At 41.1% G+C, this 20,691-nt stretch overlaps 1 protein-coding gene across 6 annotated transcripts in view; it reads right to left on the reverse strand.

Moving 5' to 3' along the window:
• Positions 1-363: 363 nt before the first annotated feature.
• Positions 364-20,691, reverse strand: part of FAM53A (family with sequence similarity 53 member A) — a 109,840-nt gene continuing 89,512 nt past the window's right edge. For 5 of the 6 annotated variants that reach the window (XM_040335268.1, XM_040335270.1, XM_040335265.1 and 2 more), the window contains one exon: positions 364-1,829. In XM_040335268.1, coding sequence (XP_040191202.1) covers positions 1,545-1,829 — 285 coding nt within the window. In that variant the 3' untranslated portion in view covers positions 364-1,544. The remainder of the gene's footprint in view (positions 1,830-20,691) is intronic. The other variant, XM_040335269.1, reaches the window with a different exon arrangement.

A 20,691-nucleotide genomic window follows, 5' to 3' on the forward strand; every position in this document is an offset into this window, starting at 1 on the left:
CTGTAATTGGCCCTGTCTGTACCATGTGATCACACTGACCAAACACAGCTAGCATCACAATTGTACACAATGGATGGCATGAAAGGAGGCCATCCATTGCTTACAACTGCTATGTGATATGCTGCAATTGGTTACATGGTACTAGCAGTGAGCCAGTACAGTGATGCGTAATCTTCGGGGTCCGGTGGTTACACCTGGGGACAAAGCGTGGCACTGCGCATTACAACCCCGGCCATGAATCTGCTATAGACAAGACAGTTAGGTGTTAATGTCTGCGCGGAGTTCATCTCTAATGATTGAGTGAAGAATGGTTTATTATACAGGCAATTGGAAAACCCTTTAAGAAAATAAAAACATGACACATTTTTGCAAACCAAATTGATTTTTTTTTATTTAAAGGACAAAATTGCCTTCTATTGCTGAGTGTATTTTCTCTTCCTGTGGAATTGATCATTACAAAAGTCCAAGTCTAAAGTTCAAGTGCTTTGATACATTCTTTTGAACGTTAGAAAAAAAAAAAAAAAATCGAACGTAAGAATGACCTACAAGGCATGTAACTACTTGCACTTTTTTGGAAATGCACATAACGTAAATTACGGTCACTTTTGTTCAAGATAGAAAACAAATACAATTCAAGTAGCAAATGTATAGGCCTTCCCATCTCCTTAACCTTTCAGGTCACTAGTACATTTTGATCAAGAAACCTAAACAAAAAACATGCTTGTACATGTAGTTTTGTAACCACTCAATATAAAAAAACATCCTAGAGCGGTTATTTTGGTTTTGTTGGACTGGTCGTTATCAATAACATTCTCCATATCCATTTAGACAAAAACGTCATCGATCTTCCAAAAACAAAAAATAGAACTTATACCTGCACCAGAATCATGGCAGACAAAGATTTAGGTTTATAAAATGCCCTTCAGAAAATTCATTTCAAAATAGAGATGCTTTCATATTTTTTTTTCCAGAACTGTAAAAGCCATAGAAATGCAAAAATATCTGTTAAGTTTTTTTTCTGCTTTTTACATTTATTATTTTTTTTTGTATTTTAGGTTTCCATAAAACTCCTGACGATTTCCTTTCGCGGTTGCGGAGCTTGGCAGCCCAGTATGTGAGACGTTCGCAAAAAGTAAACAAATTGTACTCGCTTTTTTTGTCTAGCACACCCCGCCAAAAGTGAGGTTACATAATTATGAAATTAGCTTAAAAAAATAGTAGTCCTTCCCGAACCCACCCCCCCTTCCCCTTTTCCCTGTACTCTGAGTAACAAATATTTAGGCACTCTCAGTAAGAACTTGTAGATAAGTTACTTTCCCATAGGAAACCTAATGAGTACATACATATCTATTTGACTTTATACGTTGAGCCACACATACTAGGCCGAATACTGCTGCCAGGTAGAAACCATGTTTTCAAGTTCAGTCTTTTTATCATTTGTTTCGTTAAACTAAACAGATGACTACTCTCCAACACGTTCTGCGGGACTCAAAAGGAAAGCAATAGCGGCAAAGGGAGTGCCACGACCGGAGGCAAATCAAGGTTTAGTTATTCTCTATTTGCTCCAGATCCAGATCATCACATTTCATCTGAACCATGGGGCCCTCGATGCATTCACAGTCGCTTAAGTCTTCCTCGCTTTCACTCACAGTGGCTTCCCTCCTAAAATCCCTTGAATGGATCCCTTCATCTGTGGTCTCCTTCACAGGACTGGATCCAGGAGTGATGATATTCATGAGGTCATTGGAATCGCAGGGAGAGGAGACAATGGTTTTAAGGTGGGGATCTTCGTCATCTTCATAGTCCAAAGAGCAAAGGCTTTTAGACGTCTGGAAAAAAACAAAATAAAAAAATGTTAGTACAAGAGGAATCTGGGCTATGGATTGCTCACAGCATTTTAAGTCTTTTGACAATTTTATTTTATGTACTGCCAGGGAGGACTATGCAATAAATTATGAAAGAAAAATAAAAAATTTGCTGGCTCCCATTCCACAATAAACTAAGTATTTACACAGAGACTTTAGTGTGAGTAGGAGTCATGTCTTAATAAACAGAATAGAGAATATTAGAGACCCTGTAACCATGGCCATTTAGGGCAAAATTACATGTGTGTGTAAAATACCATCCCCAACCCGTTTATACTCTCCTCTCCCCGTTTATTCCTTCTTGGTCAACACCGTGACCTTGCCCCACGATGCATCCCCTGCCTGCTGAGATAGAGCAGTAGCAGACTGATACACTTCATGGTCCTCATTACCATATTTGCATGCAGCACACCTTGCTGCATTTCATACTCCTTCTCCCAGTTTAAATGTTAGAGTTACTAAACCCAGGACCCTGCAATCACTATAGCTGGTCCCCCACAGTACACAGAAGATGGAAATGCAATTATTTTAGTAAATGTATTCTCAGCAGTATATAGCAGTCTTGTGACTTCCATCAGTGTCTGGTTAAAGCTTGTAGGAGGGAGTTTTCATTTGCCTCTGACTATCCTATGAGGCTGCAGGACCCCTGACCTATCTGGATAGTGCCGATTGACCCTGTGCTGATCACATGCACTCCCAAGAAAAATAAGACTCTAGTAATACACACCAAACTGACCATGTGCAGCTTTCCCCCCCAAGGCTGTTTTATCAGGAGATGGATATGGGACAGTAAAGAAGGGGAGGGTCAGAGAAGACAAGCTCAAACAGCCTTTTTACACAATGCAGAGTATAAACCCCTTAGGTTCCACAGTGAGTATAACCAGCATGATTTACTGCATATATAAACTGATTTTACTGTTGTGGGTTTAGGAACAATAAGGTGTAGAGGATTTCCAAATGCTTAAGCAACGACTAAATCAGGTACATACACTAGTTGAATTGAAAAAAAAATGATAATACTGGCAATGTATACCTGCCTTCAGCTTTAAGCTGATCAAACTCAGCTTAAAATCTGAAGATCTTTAAAGGGGCTGCAGACTCTTTAGATTCCTTTTAAATATCCTCATAAAAGGCCCCTTTGCTTTACAAAGCACGGAAACACGAAAACAGAAGTTTCACCCCACATTTTGGTTGGATTTGTAGAGCTCAAAACTAAAGAAAAAAAGCAAAACTTATTTAAGCAACATTTTGTCTACGAGCGGCAGCAGCCTCCCAGCACTGTTCGTGTTAATCTGCAGGCCCCGTCAGACTAAAGCCAGGCCTTTGTCACAAGAGACTTCCTGCGCTATGAGAAAGCTATTCTTTACAGTCAACCAAAATTAACTTTTTTCTGTGCATAAGGCGAACAGACTACAGGCAAAATAAACATACTGCTCAGCATGCCGAACAATCACGTCCAGGCACCAGGTCCCCATTCAGCAGAAAGGCACTGTGCTGTCTACTCAACAAGGGGGTCTCTGATTGTAGGCCACATGACGACCTGCAGGCGTGCAACTGTGCCATTACTCTGGCTAAATAGCTCCGTATCAATAGACCTGGACCACATTCTTCATTGTGACAGCAAATTACAAGTCCAGCCGCTGATGGCTTACTGTGGAATGTCTAGGTTAAAGATCAAGACACAGAACAGCAATTTGATTTGTTATAGTGTTAGAAAGCTGCTGCTGAGGATGTTCAGGAGTAAAAGGACTCTGGGTCTCATGTTAAAAAAATATCAAATTCTATTTCCAAGAGAAGGTAAGAAAAAAAAAAGGAACAATTTGCTTAAAAACTCTCCAAAATCTGGAGTTAAAAAGGGAGACTATGGTTTTTGAAGAGTTTAATGCCCCATACACACGGCCAGGATTTCAGACGGGAAAACTGTGATGAGAGCTTTTGGCCAGGAATCCCGGTCGTGTGTATGCTCCCTCACAGTTTTTCCAACGGGAAAACTGGCAAAAACCACTGGCAAAAAAAAAAAAAAAAAAAAAGAGAACTGGCTCTTTTTTCCCTGTCAGGATTCCCGTCAGAAATCCCGAGCGTGTTTATGGGGCATTAGGCTTTCATCATTTGGCAAAAATGTTCGAAGCCATTTTTTCTCCTCTCTATCTGATCCCCAATCAAAGAAAGAGCCATGCTTGTAAGAAAGTACCTTAGCTCAGCATATAAGACATGGAACCTTTGTCATGATTATAGCCATTTGCGTGGAGTTCTTTAGGTTACGTTCGTTAGAATTTACAAAGTAAAGTGGATTAAAAAACTGGCCAAACTCACCAAAATTAAAAAGAGTAACTGTAGTCTGCTCACATTTGTAATAAAAACATCTTTGCCATGCTGTAGCTTCCCTCCAACCACTTTGCATATCATATATATATATATTATACTGCATTTCTGTACTTGCCAAATATGCTGCAGAAATCTCCCTCCACCAAGTCTGGCTGCAGCCATTTTAACTGTGGGCAGCTGAAGCTGCTTCCTGTTCACTTCCTGGATTCACACAGAGGCACACCTCCAGCTCTCATTGGCCCTCTTATAACTCATACACCCTCCCTTCCTGAAAAACTCACGAGAGTGAGACAGAGCTGTGTATGATATCATAAGCCTAGGCTTTATGACCAGACAAGAAAAAGGAAGTGAACTGTATGAGGTATTTACTGGCAGAAAAATTATATTTTACTATCCAAAGTTAAAACAACAAGGGCAGAAGATATAATAGATGGAAAGTTGAAAAAATGACTGAAGGTCCACTTTAAGCAAAGTTGTCGAATAGTATTCACCCGAGTAGCAGCTGGATAACTTGAAATATATTGATCAGAGGTGTTCATAAAATGTTTTATTTGCATACAGATGTTCTTTTAAACAGCAAATTACTGAGGACCTGCATATTGACAGATGTCTGCATTTACTGCAAGAATATCGTTTTATTTGGGGGAAGCTCTCTTTGCCTTTTACTATGATACACCAACCAATGAAAAGTTAGGAGGCATGTAATCTTAGGCTTCAAATTTATACCATCGGTATAGGTTGAAATAAGCAAGGCATCTACACTGGAGAACACACACAGAGTAGCTGGCCGAATCAACTAATGATCTGCACACAATCAACAAACAATGGCTGAATCTGTATTTGTGGCATAGTTGGTTATACAGTTGCTTTCTGGAAATTTATTGTCACAGGACCACAAAGAAAAAGTTACAATATTGAGAGTGTGATAAATAAGCTACACAATTTGTTGCATGTGTCACGTAACGGATATTTATGCCATTTAAGTAACTTTTCTGTGCGGCTATTATGCTCTAATCTAAGTGAACAGACACATGAAAAAGAAATAGAAAAAAACCCTAAAGGCGGGATTTTTAAAGGCAACAAAATTAAACTCAAAAAAATTATAAAAAATATAAATCTATTACAAAAGTATAAATGCAATTCAAAATGTCATGATGTACAGAATAAAAATATACATGATTATCAAAATAGAAATGCGACAATGACACGTTAGGTGGATGATCCTAATAGTGAACAGGCACATTAGACAAGAACCTGGCAACAAAATAATAGTTGGTAGCCGCCTTCTACTGGACGACTGGACAGAAAGTAAGCCATGTGCCAAAAACAAAAAAAAATTATAGTCTAAAAACGTTTACATATTTAAGACTTAGATTAAAACCCCTAAATAAACTGCTTAATGGAAGTTATATAATGGAATGGAAATTTACGTTTCCTGAAGACGAAAGGCATTGTGGTGGAAATCTGCAGCCCACACAATAAAAAAAATATAAAACTCCAGATGGGTGAAGTGCAACCTTCCCAGCACAAAACTTCTTTGGGGACGAAGAAGAAAAGCAGAGGCATCTAATGAGATGTCTTTTCTTGTGGAAGCCCCAAAGCCTTTTCATTTACACAGCATACATAGAAAGCCCTGAGCACAGAGCCTCACTTCATTAAATGCCATTTTGGGCCTAATTTCACATTGTGCTTGCCCCCTCTCTCTGCTCTTTATAAAAGCTGCAGAGCACCAGATGCTCGATGTGGATGCCACCTCCAACAGAATCCCTCATTCAAGCTCCTGAAAGAAAGAAGGCCTCAAGTTTTCATTCAGAACTAAGTACCCCAGTGTGTTTGTGCCTGTCACAGCACAAAGTGCTAGCTTGTCTACAGATCACTTTTGATACTTGATTATCATCTCCGAGGCCTGTCTACCGCTATCGCCTTTCCTCCTTCCCAAGCCTGCTGGAATTCGAACACTAAATGGGTATCCTTCTAGGCAACAATAGATAAATAGGAGGCCTTTGATTGTTCAGGCGTTGCTGAAAAGAAAAAAGAGCCCAGGACCCGTCCTGGCTGTGACTTAGCAGGATCTTGTCAGGCACGGCTCTCCCCTCTCCATTCCAACGAGCTCTGCCTAGAGCTCCTTATTCAGTTCAGATGGGGTCTGCTCACCCCTTTCAGAAAGGGACATGAATTCCTGAGGAGGCCTGTACAGAGAGCAAATGTTGATCCTGTGAATGGGGGGCAAGGCTAAGCTCACTAAACCGCTAAATGGCACCATGGCTCAGGGCTTTCAACACCGGTGGGATTTATGGCTGCACTCTCTGCAAAGAGAATAAAAAATAAACATGGACGTTTAGACCCGCGTCCCAGATCATTATTGGCACATGCCATCTGTGTTTCAGGCTTTAGGAGGCCATTGTCTGCAGGGGCCTAAACCCGCCATTATTCCTTCCAGCACAGCTGTCCTGTTTAGCAGGGATAATTATGCAGGAATATCTATGGTGTTAATTTATTGGACTTGCAGCCCCATAAAATGATACTCCAATGGAAACTTAAAAAAAAAAGGGGGGGGGGGCTGTCATGCCAACTCATGAGAGGAATAAAGAACATAGGAGTAATTTAGAAACATGTTTGGCACAATGAAGTGCTTTGCTTTAACACAAGTCAACTTCCTGGAGACCATATTCTAAAACCAGCCATTTTGGGTGCTTGGTCAAAATTAGAAGAACCACCATTTCATACTGTATGTACCATTCTCAGGTGAAAACACCTGGCAGGAAACATTTCTGAATGCCAGATGTCATCCCCCAATTCTCAGGCTGCATACAAGTTATGGAAAAGCGCAGCCCCAATACTAACTCATAGAAAAGTAGTATGTAGCCCAAAATCTGTTTTCAAACTACTGAGTGTAACAATAGGTTCCATTTCAAAGCTCAGCAATCAACACCCAGTTTGGGGTGGCTATTTATCTTTCGTCTGTAAAAATATTAAATTACACCCGTTGCGAAACACTGAAATATTGCGGGCAGCCATTTAGCCTATCGGGTATTAAATACACACAGACACAACATTCCACTACGTTTACATATCCAACAATTTGTGCAAGTAGCACCATTTGAAGGTCTGATACAGAAATAATTTGACAAGAGGCCTAAAATGTGGTGCTACACTTAAAGTAAATCTGCTCACCCCATAGAGTACAACAAAGCAGCAGATTCTCCACGGTGCTGCTCCCCCTTTAGCTTTGTTCAACTGCCAGAGGGAGAGTAAAGTATGGCAAGATGCAATTCGAAGAAGCTTACACAGGGCTCCACCATACCCAGAGGTACGGAGTACTTTATTTTGGCTACCAGTGCTGAATAAACCGGTGGGGAGACTTTATATTTATATACACACACACCCCAACCCATTTCACAACCCACAACTGCTTATTCTCCCAATTCTCAAATGTTTTGGTTGGGGTGGCTAGGTTTTTTTGTTGTTTGTTTTTGGGAAGCTTCTCTACTTTATATTTACCCCGTGATCCTGCCAGTAACTGCACTGTCACTCTCACACAGGCTTCCAGTGGAGACTGCAAGTGACCGTTTCCACACAAAATTACACAGCTTTGGTCCACTGAGTACGTATACAAGAATGTTCACCCAAATGTACTTTTAGCATGATTTCTATATAACCTACTACAGACATATCTAGCAAATATCTTGCAGGGCCTCTGGTTTAACCGCATCCTCTTTTCGCAAGTCCTCTTGTGGTTTAATGTGTGAGCAAACCTGCAGAGGGCTTAGGGGGAAAAAAATGATAATGATACTGAAGACTAACGGAAACACCCCCCTCCATTTACACCTGAGCGATATAAAGTGCGTTTCCAGAAGCAATTCATGGCCCCGCCATAAGAAATACCATGTTTTTCTATTGAGCCTGTTCACATCCGAGATGTTCTGTTGCTCAGTGTTAAAAGAAAAGAAAAAATAAATAAAAATACAGGCACTTCTTTGGGGCATGATCACACGCTTTTGGCCTAAAGACTTCAAATCTAACATCTGTCTCCTTTTTATAGCAAGCCGCTTTCTTTGGCTAAAACAAAAAAGCTGAAACCTGCAAAAATATAAATAAAAAGGCATGTGCTGTGAACCATAAAGCAGGTAGGTTGCGTCTCCCAAGGTAAAAACCTAATGTCTAACTTTAGCATAGATTTAATTCTGCCATCACAGTCCTCCCAAAGCAAAATCGGCAATATAAAGTGGAGTATAGAACCATACTGGATTAGGACTCCTTTCAACCCCTATAACTTGAAGATTCTGCAAATAGAAAAAAAAAAAAGAATATGCTAAATTTTGGAGATAAAAAATGACCTGCTCCTACAAATTAACATCAGCGCCCGCCCCGCCAGCGGAACGCGCCACGTTTCCCCCTCATTAAACCCATAGATATTTTGTAACAAGCACATTCTGTCAGGCCACACCAGGCCTCTATAGGGAGATGTGACAAGTGCTAGCAGCTGGGAGATCAAGCACAAGAGCCGAGATGAAAGGACAGCTGCCGTCTAGGGATGGGGTCCCCTCTGCCAATAGCGCCAAATTAACTCTTCAAACTCACATTTCTATTTGGCCTTAGCGGGAGACCCAACACTGGTGGCCTCCTCAGCATGATAAGAGGGGCAATGAATGAACAGGCTGCAAGTCTTTTCACTGCTGCTTTGGGGACTTGCATACTAATTCTACGCCGAGGTGACAAAGTGAAGTTCAATTTTAAAGGAAGCCTCTACTGAGGCTGCCATTGCTGACCTCTTTCTGAAAAGGCTAGTTGCCTGGCTGTCTCTGACTTCAACAGTTTCTGGGTTACTGTCCCGGAACAAGCATGCAACAAGACAGCTGACATTTTCTGAAAGCAGTCAGCAATTGCAGCCTACATATTTCTTTTGGTACAAGTTTACTTTAAAGTGCACTTGTCAATTGTAAAAATAGGAGGCTACTATCCTGTGCCAATACTAGGTGCAGCTAGGTCTCAAGGTTACTTCTCTAAATCTTGGGGTGATCTCCATCGAATTTACTTACATACCCAATTCTTTATCTGTGTACTACATTACGAAATTCCACAAGGTGAAGGCTCTATTACACTATAAAGTATCTCAGGGTCAAGGGTTCACTGCCATCGGTATCTAGCCAAAATCAGAATTTATTTTTGGATAGCAAAGGGAACAGTTAGAACTCAAGGTTTTTATTGCAGCACAGTGGCCAAGTGGTTAGTACAGCCACCTGGCAGCACTAGGGTCTTTAGTTTGAATCCCAACCTGCATGGAGTTTGCATGTTTTCCTTGTGTCTGGGTGGGTTTCCTCCGTTTACTCTGGTTTCCTCCGACATGCTGGTAGGTTAACTGGTTGCTGTCTAAAAATGGAAGCTCCTAGATTGGAAGCTCCCTATAACAGAGACTGATGTGAATTTACACACACACTATATATATATATATATATATATATATATATATATATATATATATATATATATATATATTTATTTATAACACAGACGCGCATATATACCGTATATTGTGTCGAGTAAATTGCTGGTGCTATACAAGTACCTGCAATAAAGAAATTGCTATCTTTGTCCATTGGGAAGAAATCGGCATACTTCCTGTAAGGGCATAAATAGGCAATTTCTCCAATGGTAATAGAGATAAAAACAAACGGCTTAAGGCCTTGGCGGGAAAAGAAAACCACCCTCCGATGAAATCACCAATTTCAGTAGGTTTTATCAGCTATACAATTCAGGCAACCCCTCTAACACAAACCACAGGTTGAATCTCTATGACTAAGCCCATGAAGGTGAAACACGCCAGATGGGGTGGCATTAGGTGGGGACGTGGAATGTATGGCTGAATAAACCTATTGAAACTGGTGATGTCAATGGTGTGTGGCTTTTTTTGTGGCGATGTATTCACAGAGCATGGATGGGATTCTGAAACTGATACCTGGAGTAGCCTAGTGAAAGGAGATCATGGTAGCTTGGGGCAGTGGGTCATCTGGGAATAACACTGTGTGGGTGAGCTGTGGTAAAATCAGGTGGTTGAGCTGTGGTTTTACTGGCCGTGACTGCTAAACTGCAAGTTAACGTGGGCACTGGCCATGTTAGTGTACATCGCCACGGTTAAATTAATAAGACATGTTGGAGTCTGGCAGGCAATACCACTGCCGAAGAGGACTCATCCAAGTGCAGGGAACTGTGGCTTGGGCTTCAGTGGGCTATCACTGGTTAAGACCGGTGTCCAGGAGGGTTAGAACTTCGCACATTTATTTTCTCTTTTCCTGGAGACAACTGCTGCCCTCATCTGTAGTACAAGCACCATATGAACAGGAAAAATTCTTCCAAATGGGGTCACAGACCCATAAAAACCCAGACTGAAACAGTAGCTCTTCCCCAGTCTAACAATAAATTATTGGGCCTGATGTATGAAGCAAGAGGCTTCTGGCCATGTAGGTTTCATAAATGAAGTGTGACCTAGTTCTCCATTGTGAAAATAGGTAGTGATTTTGCTTCACAAATATTTTCAGTTTCAGCATTTGTGATGTGTGCAGAGGCCTGAAAATACATTTTATGCGGTAAATAAAGGTAATTTCCGACCTTTTGGCTTGCACAGGCCTCATAAAACATTATACAGATCGCATGTGTCACAGATTCTGGGTTTAGAGATTCTGGATTAGCCTTTCCTGAGGAGCACACCTTTCCCTCAATGACATTCTGGAAATATTCTGCTAAAATGCGATTTCCTCTCAGAACGTATTAAAAAGACTTCACATTTTGCCACCTACGCATCCCTTTAAACCAAGCTCCGGTCATAAAAAAAAAAAAAAACACAGGCCGCCCTGTCAATATAACACCAGGCTCGGAGATATTCCTGTCAGGACTTCTGTTATGGTCACTGTTATTATGGCAACGGGCTTCCCTTCCAAGGTCTCCTGTGACTGACATCTTGCTTCATCTGCTCGTTAATGCTTGTTATTACTATAGCGTTTCTGTTTAGTCATGATAAATTAAAAGTGAGCTGTCAAGGCTGTGAAACCAGAGCAGCCAAAGTCCTAGAGGGGAGCTGGGCGGCAGCCATTTGCAAAGACACGGACACGTTCTCATCCTCCATGTGCATTACAGCTCGGCCAGGGACACACCAATCAGATGTAATGTGTAATAAGTGTAAATATATTTTCAAACAGTAATACCATCAGTTTTTATTTCAACCTCCTGTAAATCCTCGGCACAGCAGGGTTCAGACTTGGAGAGCAAAGGGGTGGCACACTATGAGCTAATGTTCCCAAAAACTCAAAATATACATCATTCTACTAAACAAACCAGCCCTGTTGGCTAATGTACTCACACAGGGACAGCACCCACAGCTGTCTGAATACCTGAACAGTGACAGCATCTAATTGCCCGACAGTTTTCCACCTGGCCTCTCGATTTTGCAATCAACTTGTCAAACCGGATGATGCCGACAGGCAACCCAATGCTCAAGCTTCAGTGGCTGAACCTCAAGCTGCATGGCCAGCTTTAGAAACATTTGGCAATTTTTTTTTAAAGATGGATGAGCATGCAACTTAATGCAAATAAAGGCCATGCCACTACCAACGATTCCAGTATGAAATGTTATGACAAATTTACAGGCTATGTGCAAGGCTGGTACCATGCCACCCCATTCAACTTTCTAACAGGTTTCTATGCTAGTAGACCCCTCTGAGTGCAGGCAGGGTGTGGGCCAATTTAGCCAGAAGCTAGATGTCCTGTATCCAGTGCCCATGGGGACATAGCCTTAAGCTGGTCATACACAAATAGAATTTTGTTCTAAAGTTTGTTTCAAGAATGCTTGTTTGAGTTTTTGCTAATCGTTAGTGGGGTCAAATCGATGTTGATTTTGGACCAGTGGTGAGAAAATTTGAAGGGCAGGATGAAAGTTTCTCGAATGAAAAGATTTAACAGTGAATGTGTTTTTTGTTAGGAAAAGTCCATTCACTTAAAAATTGAAGGTTCAAAGCAAACAATGTTGTACTCAAATGTTTTGCAAGTACTTTTAAGCAACATTCATGAAGTCATTGAATGTACTGATGAGACAGTTTGTACGAACGTTCAAAAATCTACTAGTGTATGTCCAGCGTAAAGTCCCGGGAGCAGTGTGGGGATCAATTAGGTGGAGGAACTTTATAGCACCAGTCCTTTATAAACAGATGTGTGGAATGTCGGGATGGTTTTTGGAGTGTGTCTTTGAAGAACCATTGTCACATACGATGGGCAGGCCAGAAATGGTACCATGCCACACAGTGGAAATCAGCTATACAGGAACTTTTTTTTTTTTTTTTTTGGAAGGACACACTTGCATATGCGATGCTAGAGTTATGCTCTGCAGATATATTGAAAACAGCTGCTACCTCTCCTGAAATTAGCACTGCATGGGGCTATGACCTCTGGCAGTTGAGAGGTCACCCAGGACAGGCTGTAGGAAAGAGTGAATGTATATAGGGTGATTCAATAGTGCATTTGTGACATTTCTGGCAGAAGCCATGCCCCCCATATTCATATAGCAAAAGTATGCTCCAGGCAGGAGTAATACGTATCATCAGCTTTCACACATTTCCCAGCAGGAGCTGTACAGATGGCCCACAACCATCTCCCGTCTAGTAATTAATGCAAGATATTATTGTAAAAACAGGAGCTCTTCAAATCAATAGGGAAACCAGTTAATACATTTCTCACACTTCCTTTTATTGTAAAATAAAAATCAGTCCAGGACCTGCCACCATCAAGGGTTGATTTACTAAAAGGCAAAAAGTCTGTTCACTTTTGCAAGGAAATGTGTTCCAGAGCTTAGTAAATGTGGTGAAGTTTAACTATCCAAACACTACCCAAGCATTTGTGATTGCATGATTGAATGATGGAAGTCAGCAGAGCCTTACCTCATTCACCAAGCGAAAGAAGGAACCGCCGCTCCAGATGATGTACCTCAGTGGTGAATAAAATAGCCCAAAATCCAGTGGGTGCAGGCAATGCACAGAGCATAAATGTGAGAAAATAAATTTTGGACAGCCGCACTCCAATAAAAGGTAAAAAGGTGGTGCCTTTTATTGTGGTAAAAAAATACTACAAAAGCAAGAAAAAAACAGCACTATTACCCCACTGTTTGCTGTTTTTTTCTTGCTTTTGTAGTATTTTTTTTACCAGAAAAGGCACCACCTTTTTACCTTTTATTGGAGTGCGGCTGTCCAAAATTTATTTTCTCCCATTTATGCTCATTCACCAAGCTCTGGGGGAAATTCCCCTGTAAAATGCAATTTCCCTTGCAAGTGAACAGCCTATTTGCCTTTAGCAAATCAACCCCCATAGTGTGTGCTCTAGTCCAAGTCTAATGCATAGCCTCGAAAGAGCAAACCTACTTAAAAATGGTAGCAATTCTTTTTCTGGTTCAACCATTCACAGGTATTTACCATGACCTCGTACAGGTTCTCACATTTTGCAATCTTCCACATTCGCATTACAGTTTGGAGCCTGGGGACCATTAACCCAGAATTTTTTTATGTATACCAAATTATGAAAAAAAAAAAAAGAAAAACACAGAAGCTTTAAAGGCAAATACAAAAATGTAATAAATGCATCCATATTAACATAAATATGCGCATATTTTTGTACTGAAGCCAGCAGAGTCTTGCAACCATGATTAGTGGATCACTTTGCAATGCACCGGTTCCTGCAGGCTTTTCTCTAGCCTCAGATCTGTAGAGGTACAGACCTTCAGTTATGGAGTTGGGAGAAGCAAACAAGTGCAGTTATGTCATTGCATTTGTGCTCCATAGAAATCGATTAGTTCCTCTGCAGTCGTGGCTGATGGGGCTCATGGTCTCTTCATTCACATCCTAAATATGGGTACAACAGGAAACATGGTCCCAAAGGTGGAATTAGCCTTTGCCATTTAATGTAATTTTAAACATAATTTCAATATTTTCAAATCTTTCAATTATTATCTGGTGGTCCTGCCAAAAGGGGTCTTGTTCAGACACTACCTACTTCCCTATCTCGCAGATCTCCTGTGTTGCCCGTCAGATGGGTGTCCAATTCGGACTACGACTGGCCATTTGTAGGCAGTACTGGGACAGGGTCATCCAGCACCCAGGGCAGGGATGCAGAATAGCACTCCACCAATACATGCCATAGAATGTGTGTGCCAAGCTGCGTCTGTTTCCTCCCCCCCTTTGCTTACTTCCCCTCCTGCCCACCCCTTGTCCCGGTCGGCTTTTGTCAATAGAAACTCATTCTTAGAAATGCCATGGCTGGAGTACTTATAGAAGTGGCAGCAAAGCAGCCGTGAGAAAAGGCACCAAGATAAAAAACATTGGATGAAAAAAAGCTAAAAAATATTTTACCCAAAATGTCATAGCATAGGACGCTCAAAAAAAAAGACAGCTGATTGCATTGTGGCTCTGGTGACAGCATTATCTTCAGTGAAACCAGAAATAATTATTTGTTTTGCTCTTGCAAAAACATATCCATCTAGCATGCCTCCCATTGTCTGTTTAGACGATGGCCTTAGACAAGCACTAAGCATAAGCCCCATGTAAAACAACAAGAGTGGGAAGATAAAATCTGGAAGGCTATTTTCCATCTCAGATTCAGTTCAGCTGCAGAGAGCAGACAGTGTGTCAGAGATCAGGAAACCAGGGGTGAGGCAGCTCAACCGACTGTCAGCAGTATTAATCCTGCAGAGGTACTACTGATCCTCATATCAGGGAAAGCATGATCACTTCTAAAAACGTCAGCGCTTACTTGCCAGAGGATGCCTTTAAAACATTAAAGGGCAACTCCACCAGATGACCAAAGTCAAAAATAAACAGGATCCGATCCATCTGCAAAAAGGTTTTCAAAAGGATTCTAAAATTCTTGTAATTCCTCCCAATACTACCATGCTATATTCGTCAAAGCTTGATCAACTAAGCTGAACTGAGAAACTGATTGGCTACCATGTACAGATGCACCAGATTTTGTCATCTCCAGTTTTAGTAAATCAACCCCCAAGTGTCAAAAGTCTGACGTTCTGCAGACTGTCCCTGCCCCCCCCCCCCCCCGATATTCACTACACTGGTTACACCCTGGGATCTCTACCTTTGGTATGTGTCCATGTCCATTTTGGCTTACAAAGTTTTTCGTCACAGGAGCTTTCACACAAAGGAGTGTGGATGCTTGTGTCATTATGGTCACATTATGACAATGGCATTGTCCCAATATGGGAATATTACGTCAATTATGGAACAAGCATTCGTGCCACCTTGTGTAGATGCAGCTGTGGGGTGGAGAATGCCCTCGCTGCAGTTAATTGTGTAGCAGTGAACAGGAATGACATATTCCATCTGGGTTTGGTCCGAACCAGAGCTCATCCCCAAAGAAGAACTCCACCCCTCTTTTTTGCCAGTCCCCTCTCATATTGTCTGCTGGGATATCCTCAAAAAACATACTCGCATTCCCAGCGAATCCAGCACTGTCTGCTGTAATCCGCTGCACACTAAGTCCTGCACCTCCATCTTCCTTTGGTTACGCCATTGAGAGCCAACTGCCTCCACCATGCTGTTGCAGCCAACTGATGATGTGCCAACACAAGCATGCACAATACGTTGTAGAGGGCACAAAGCCTTTTAGGATGCAATACAAAGGCAGCTGGGATGCGTCATTCGCAGCCTTCTGGTAAGGATATAAAAGCAGAGGCAGCAGGACTGGGGAAAGTAGGCAAGTGGGGATGGGGGGCAAAAAGGAAAAAAGTGCCCTTATTCTTGAAGAGGAAAAATCACAATAAAAAGGCATGTTACTCTCCTTAAGTAAAGAGGTAACATAACTAGAGGCTTCAAAGTGTGCAAAGTATTTGGAGAATGCCGTGGCATTGCCGTTCAGGTGCTATTCTCTACATTCCAAGAGACTTATCAGGCTGATTCAAACAGTGCAGTCGATTATATGTGGGCTACTTGGCACTCGTGCTGCATACATTTTACTGAGAGATGTCTAGACTGAATCTGAACCATGTGATTAATCATTTTATTTGGCAAAAGAAATCTCCAGTGACCCTTCTGTGTAGTGAGGGTGCGAGTCGGGCCATGGCCTCCAGCAACACTCGGGCTGGACATTCAAAAGAAATGATGAATAATGGTATGCAGGTAATATGTCATATACCTTCTTGGAAATGCCTGAATGTCAAAATGTAGTGCAAATAAATGAAGTGCAAATAGCTTACTTTAGTACGGCATTTGTAAGTAGGGTTTTCATTCACCTGTAGAGTACACAATGCTTACTTGAACTCATGCCATGGGGATGACACTAGCAGAGGAGCTAAATGCATGCAACTTCACATTCCCAGAACAAGTATAGGATCAGCTACCCCAAGATAGACTCAGTGCTATTAATTTGCTTGGATTTGACACCCTTACAGAGGAGGCAATGAAACTGACTGGACACCCATATGTATGTCTGGGATATTACCTTATTCCGCATGGGCAAGTGGTTTGATGGTACTTAATGATGATGACTAAAGAACACAGAACAAATTCAGATAGAGTTTTCTATTTTGCAGAGCATGGCGGTATAAAATCCACATTGAGAATATTACTGTATAAGGAAAGCCATGAGCTTCCCATTTGCTGTGGGCAAAGCCAGCATTTTATCACCAATGGGTGGGACCTCCAAATCTGTGGACTTTGAAAATAGATCAATTGTTGGTGCTTGACAGGTGGAACTATGAAAAAAATCATTGTGTTGCCCAAGTCATACTTGTTTATCAAAGGAAAAGTGTTGAGACACTCCACTTAAAACAAACATGGACCATGGCAGGAGAAAGTTTATCAACCCTTTTGGAAAATTCTAGGGCAGACTCATGAAAACTGGGGCAAAGCTTGAGCTACTGACCATGACAACCCATTACCCGGATAATACAAAAAATCTGACTTGCTTAGGAGCTGCAGCTGGCAGCAATACCAAGAGAATATATAGTAACAGATATGACAGACAACTCAGGTTCATCATTCATATGTTGAGATCAGCCATCTGGTTAGTTGGTGTAGGCAAGGGAAATAGACATTTTTGCTGGATTTTTATCCTCAAACATATATTGTCAAAAAAATCTTCTTGCTTCAGGCTTTGTATCTGATAGATTGCCTCACATACGATGAAGCCACTCTTGGGATCTCAGCAATCTTCAGCTCCAGCTTGCAAGTGCTCATTCTTCCCGGCTCCATTCTTGCACAAAATTCAGCAACGTGCTAGAGCTGCATACCACTTCCAAAGAGTAAAACCAACTTCATTGTGCTACACAAGCACATAGTGAGGGGAGCATCCTGGGTAGAGTGGGTGCTTGTGTTGAATAAAGTTGTTTTTAACCTTTATAAGTGGTGTATGGCTTTACTTTACTGATAAATTGCCTGCTGGATATCAGCCTCTTACCCCTTATCTGCAAGCCATTGCTGCCTATAGCAATCCATATACCAGGGTTGCTCTTGGCTATGCCTTATGTCCCAGATGCTCCCCATGTCAAATCACTCCAGTGCCTATGTGGCTTTGCAACATTTCTCAATGCCAGGCTGCGATTGGCTGCTCCCTTTTTATCCAGAGTTCCCGTCTCTATATCTCACAAGCTGTAGTTTCAAAGTTGTTAAAAGCAGCCAACATTCTGAAGTGATAAATTTACTTTGGTTGACTGTAATATACTTTTAAAAATGGCAAAGCACACTGTTAACACCTCTCAAAAAGGAAAAGAAAGAGTCAAAGCTCATTCTACAGCTGCTTGCCTGTTATTCTCTTGTAGATAAGGAGCAAAGAAAGAGCGCACTCAGAGGAATGACACATCAATAAATGGGACGTTATATAATAAGCACAGAGTAAACTGGCTTCTTGCACATGACTCAGATTTGAGATATTGTTTGCGGTTTCCAAAACAGAGATAGATTTCTTGTGAAACCTAGGCACTGATACAATGTGCCAGGCTCTGCCATGACACAACCAGGACTAGCTTTTCTGCTCCATCAATGTAGTGTAGGTTTATAGGCGTTTAGAGCAAAGTCAGACTACACTGTGTACTTAAGAAAAGGCTTGCAATTACGAGGAAAGACAAGGTTTGTGTATAGCAAGTTCCTGGTATAAAAGATAATCTGCAGGTCAGAGGTACAGAGGCCCAAGCATGAACCAGAAAATACTCTGGACGCATTCCGATACTACTCTCAGCGTGAAGGAATATAAACACTTATATTGGCATTACAAACACACATCAACTGGCTAGATGGCATACATTCATAGAAGGACAATATCACCTCTGCTATGGTTTTACTTAGCCAGCCTTGCAAATTTAGGGTTATTTTTAGGATTCTGAGATGGCCAACTCTGGGAAATGTCTAGCTGCCAACATTTCAGAACTTTTTCCAGGAACTGGCAGCTCCGATTAAGTGTTATTAAAGAAAGCCATTCTTTCACTATAAACAAAAACTAAAAGTTTTCTTTAAATATAATCTGTTAACAATTTTGTCAGTTTCTGATGGGAAGACAGGTAATGTCTCAGATAAAGAGAGATAATAGTAGGATATCAAAGCTGCTACCATAGAAACCTCTTGTGAAGACTGTTTGTTCCGTACTAGAGTTTTGCAAATCAAAAAAAGGAGGAAGTTGGGTTTAGTGGTTAGAATTCTTTAAGTCGTAGCGAGTTGTAAGCCAAAGAAGAACAGCCCAAAAGGTATGACCGTTTAAACAAAACTAAATGCTCAATTAGTTCACTAGATGCTGTTGAACTACAATAATCAGAATGCCCCAAAGAGCAGCAGAATGACCCCACTGTGTGTGGAATATGGCAGACTTCTGTCAGAAAAGCACCCCCTATTTGCCTCTCCAACTAGGTTCACCTTGCTACTGGAATCCAAATTCCATCAACTGTGCTTCCCATTTTCAGTAAAGCATACCTTTGTTGGTCGTCAGAGATGCAATTTAAATGGACATAGGGTATTGCAATTGGTAGGTGTAGTCTGGTCTTTGTGAAACTAGTTTTACCGAGACATACCAAGGAGGGTTTTAGGCTAGGCAAGATAAAAGACCATGCATTGTTTGTTCTTCTGACAGGTTCGCTAAATCAGAACTTCACTCTCTCAATCAACATCAACTATTAATCCTTTTGAATTCAATTTTGAAGGATGAGGTAAGTGAAGGAGTGCACTAAGGTAAAGGAAGCTATTTAGGGAAAAAAAAAATTCCTTTACAACCCCTTTAAGGATCTTTTTTTGCAACATACAGTGAAAAAATTGCTCTTTACGTTAACCAGTCAGAAAAACATATTGTGCAAAGATTTAAAGATGCCTTGTTGGTGAGTAACACACTATGTTCCTGCGTTTATAAACCCAAGTACTGTCTGCACTGCCTAACCACATCATTAACAAACAAACCTATGCCTGAATGTTCAACTGTAAATTAAGCTATTTAGGGGGAAAAAATAATTCCTTTGCAACCCCTTTAAGTCTCCATTTCTAAATAACTTACACTTTGTTCAATATAAAATCGAACAGCTGTTAATTAACAGCAATTGCTATAGGGAAAGTTGTGCAAGAATAAGATCCTGTAAACGTGTATGACTTCTTTATGAATGTTTTGCAACGCTGCTTCTTGGGGAAGTTTACTTCTTGAATGAAAAAAAAAAAAAAAACGTTTAAAAAGGAACCATAAAAATGAAATTGTGGCTCAAAACTAAAAAACCCAGGCCAACCATCCTGCAAAGTAATTACTGGTATTGGATACACTGCAGCAGGATCTGGCCCCCGTGACCAACCTTCCATAACAGAAGATATATTGGCCAAGTCTGTGAACAAAAATGGACTCGTTTTACACAGGCAGTCAAAATAGCAGAGGTTGTACAGCTCAAAGGGTATGGATGTATCAGATTTGAGTGGATTCAGAAGACAGAAGTGGAGTCTTATATCTGAAGTCCATGGGACCTGCTCAGATAAGTGTTGGGTCCAACAATGGTGCCATCTTCCCTTTTTATCAATGTGACTAGACATCGAAGATATAAATGCCAATAGTGACACTAGGAATGCAATGCCCCGTACACACGATTGGAATTTCCGATGAAAAAGTCCAACTGACTTTTTCCATCTAAAATTCTGACCGTGTGTATGCCCCATCGGAAGTTCTCTTTTACTCTGATGGAATTCCGATGTGATTTTAGTCGGACAAAGGTCCTATCATGTGTACGGGGCTTAAGTCTCATTTGTGCACTGGAATGCACCAATACAATCACTGTAGAGACAGCCTTGCCCTCTTCTCCTAGATCTGGAAATAAAATCCCTCAGAATATAGTCATCCCAACAAAATCTCAACATTTCCAACTGACCACAATTAAAGTCCAAACGTTTGTAAAAGATCACAAGTCAAAACACGTAGATTACATTTATGAAGTTGATTATCTTGCTTGCCCTGCTTCATGATCAAACTGAAGTTTAAGGGCAGAAACGTTTTGACAGTGCACTGA

This window comes from Rana temporaria, chromosome 1 (genome assembly GCF_905171775.1).
Source record: "Rana temporaria chromosome 1, aRanTem1.1, whole genome shotgun sequence".
Taxonomy (NCBI): domain Eukaryota; kingdom Metazoa; phylum Chordata; class Amphibia; order Anura; family Ranidae; genus Rana; species Rana temporaria.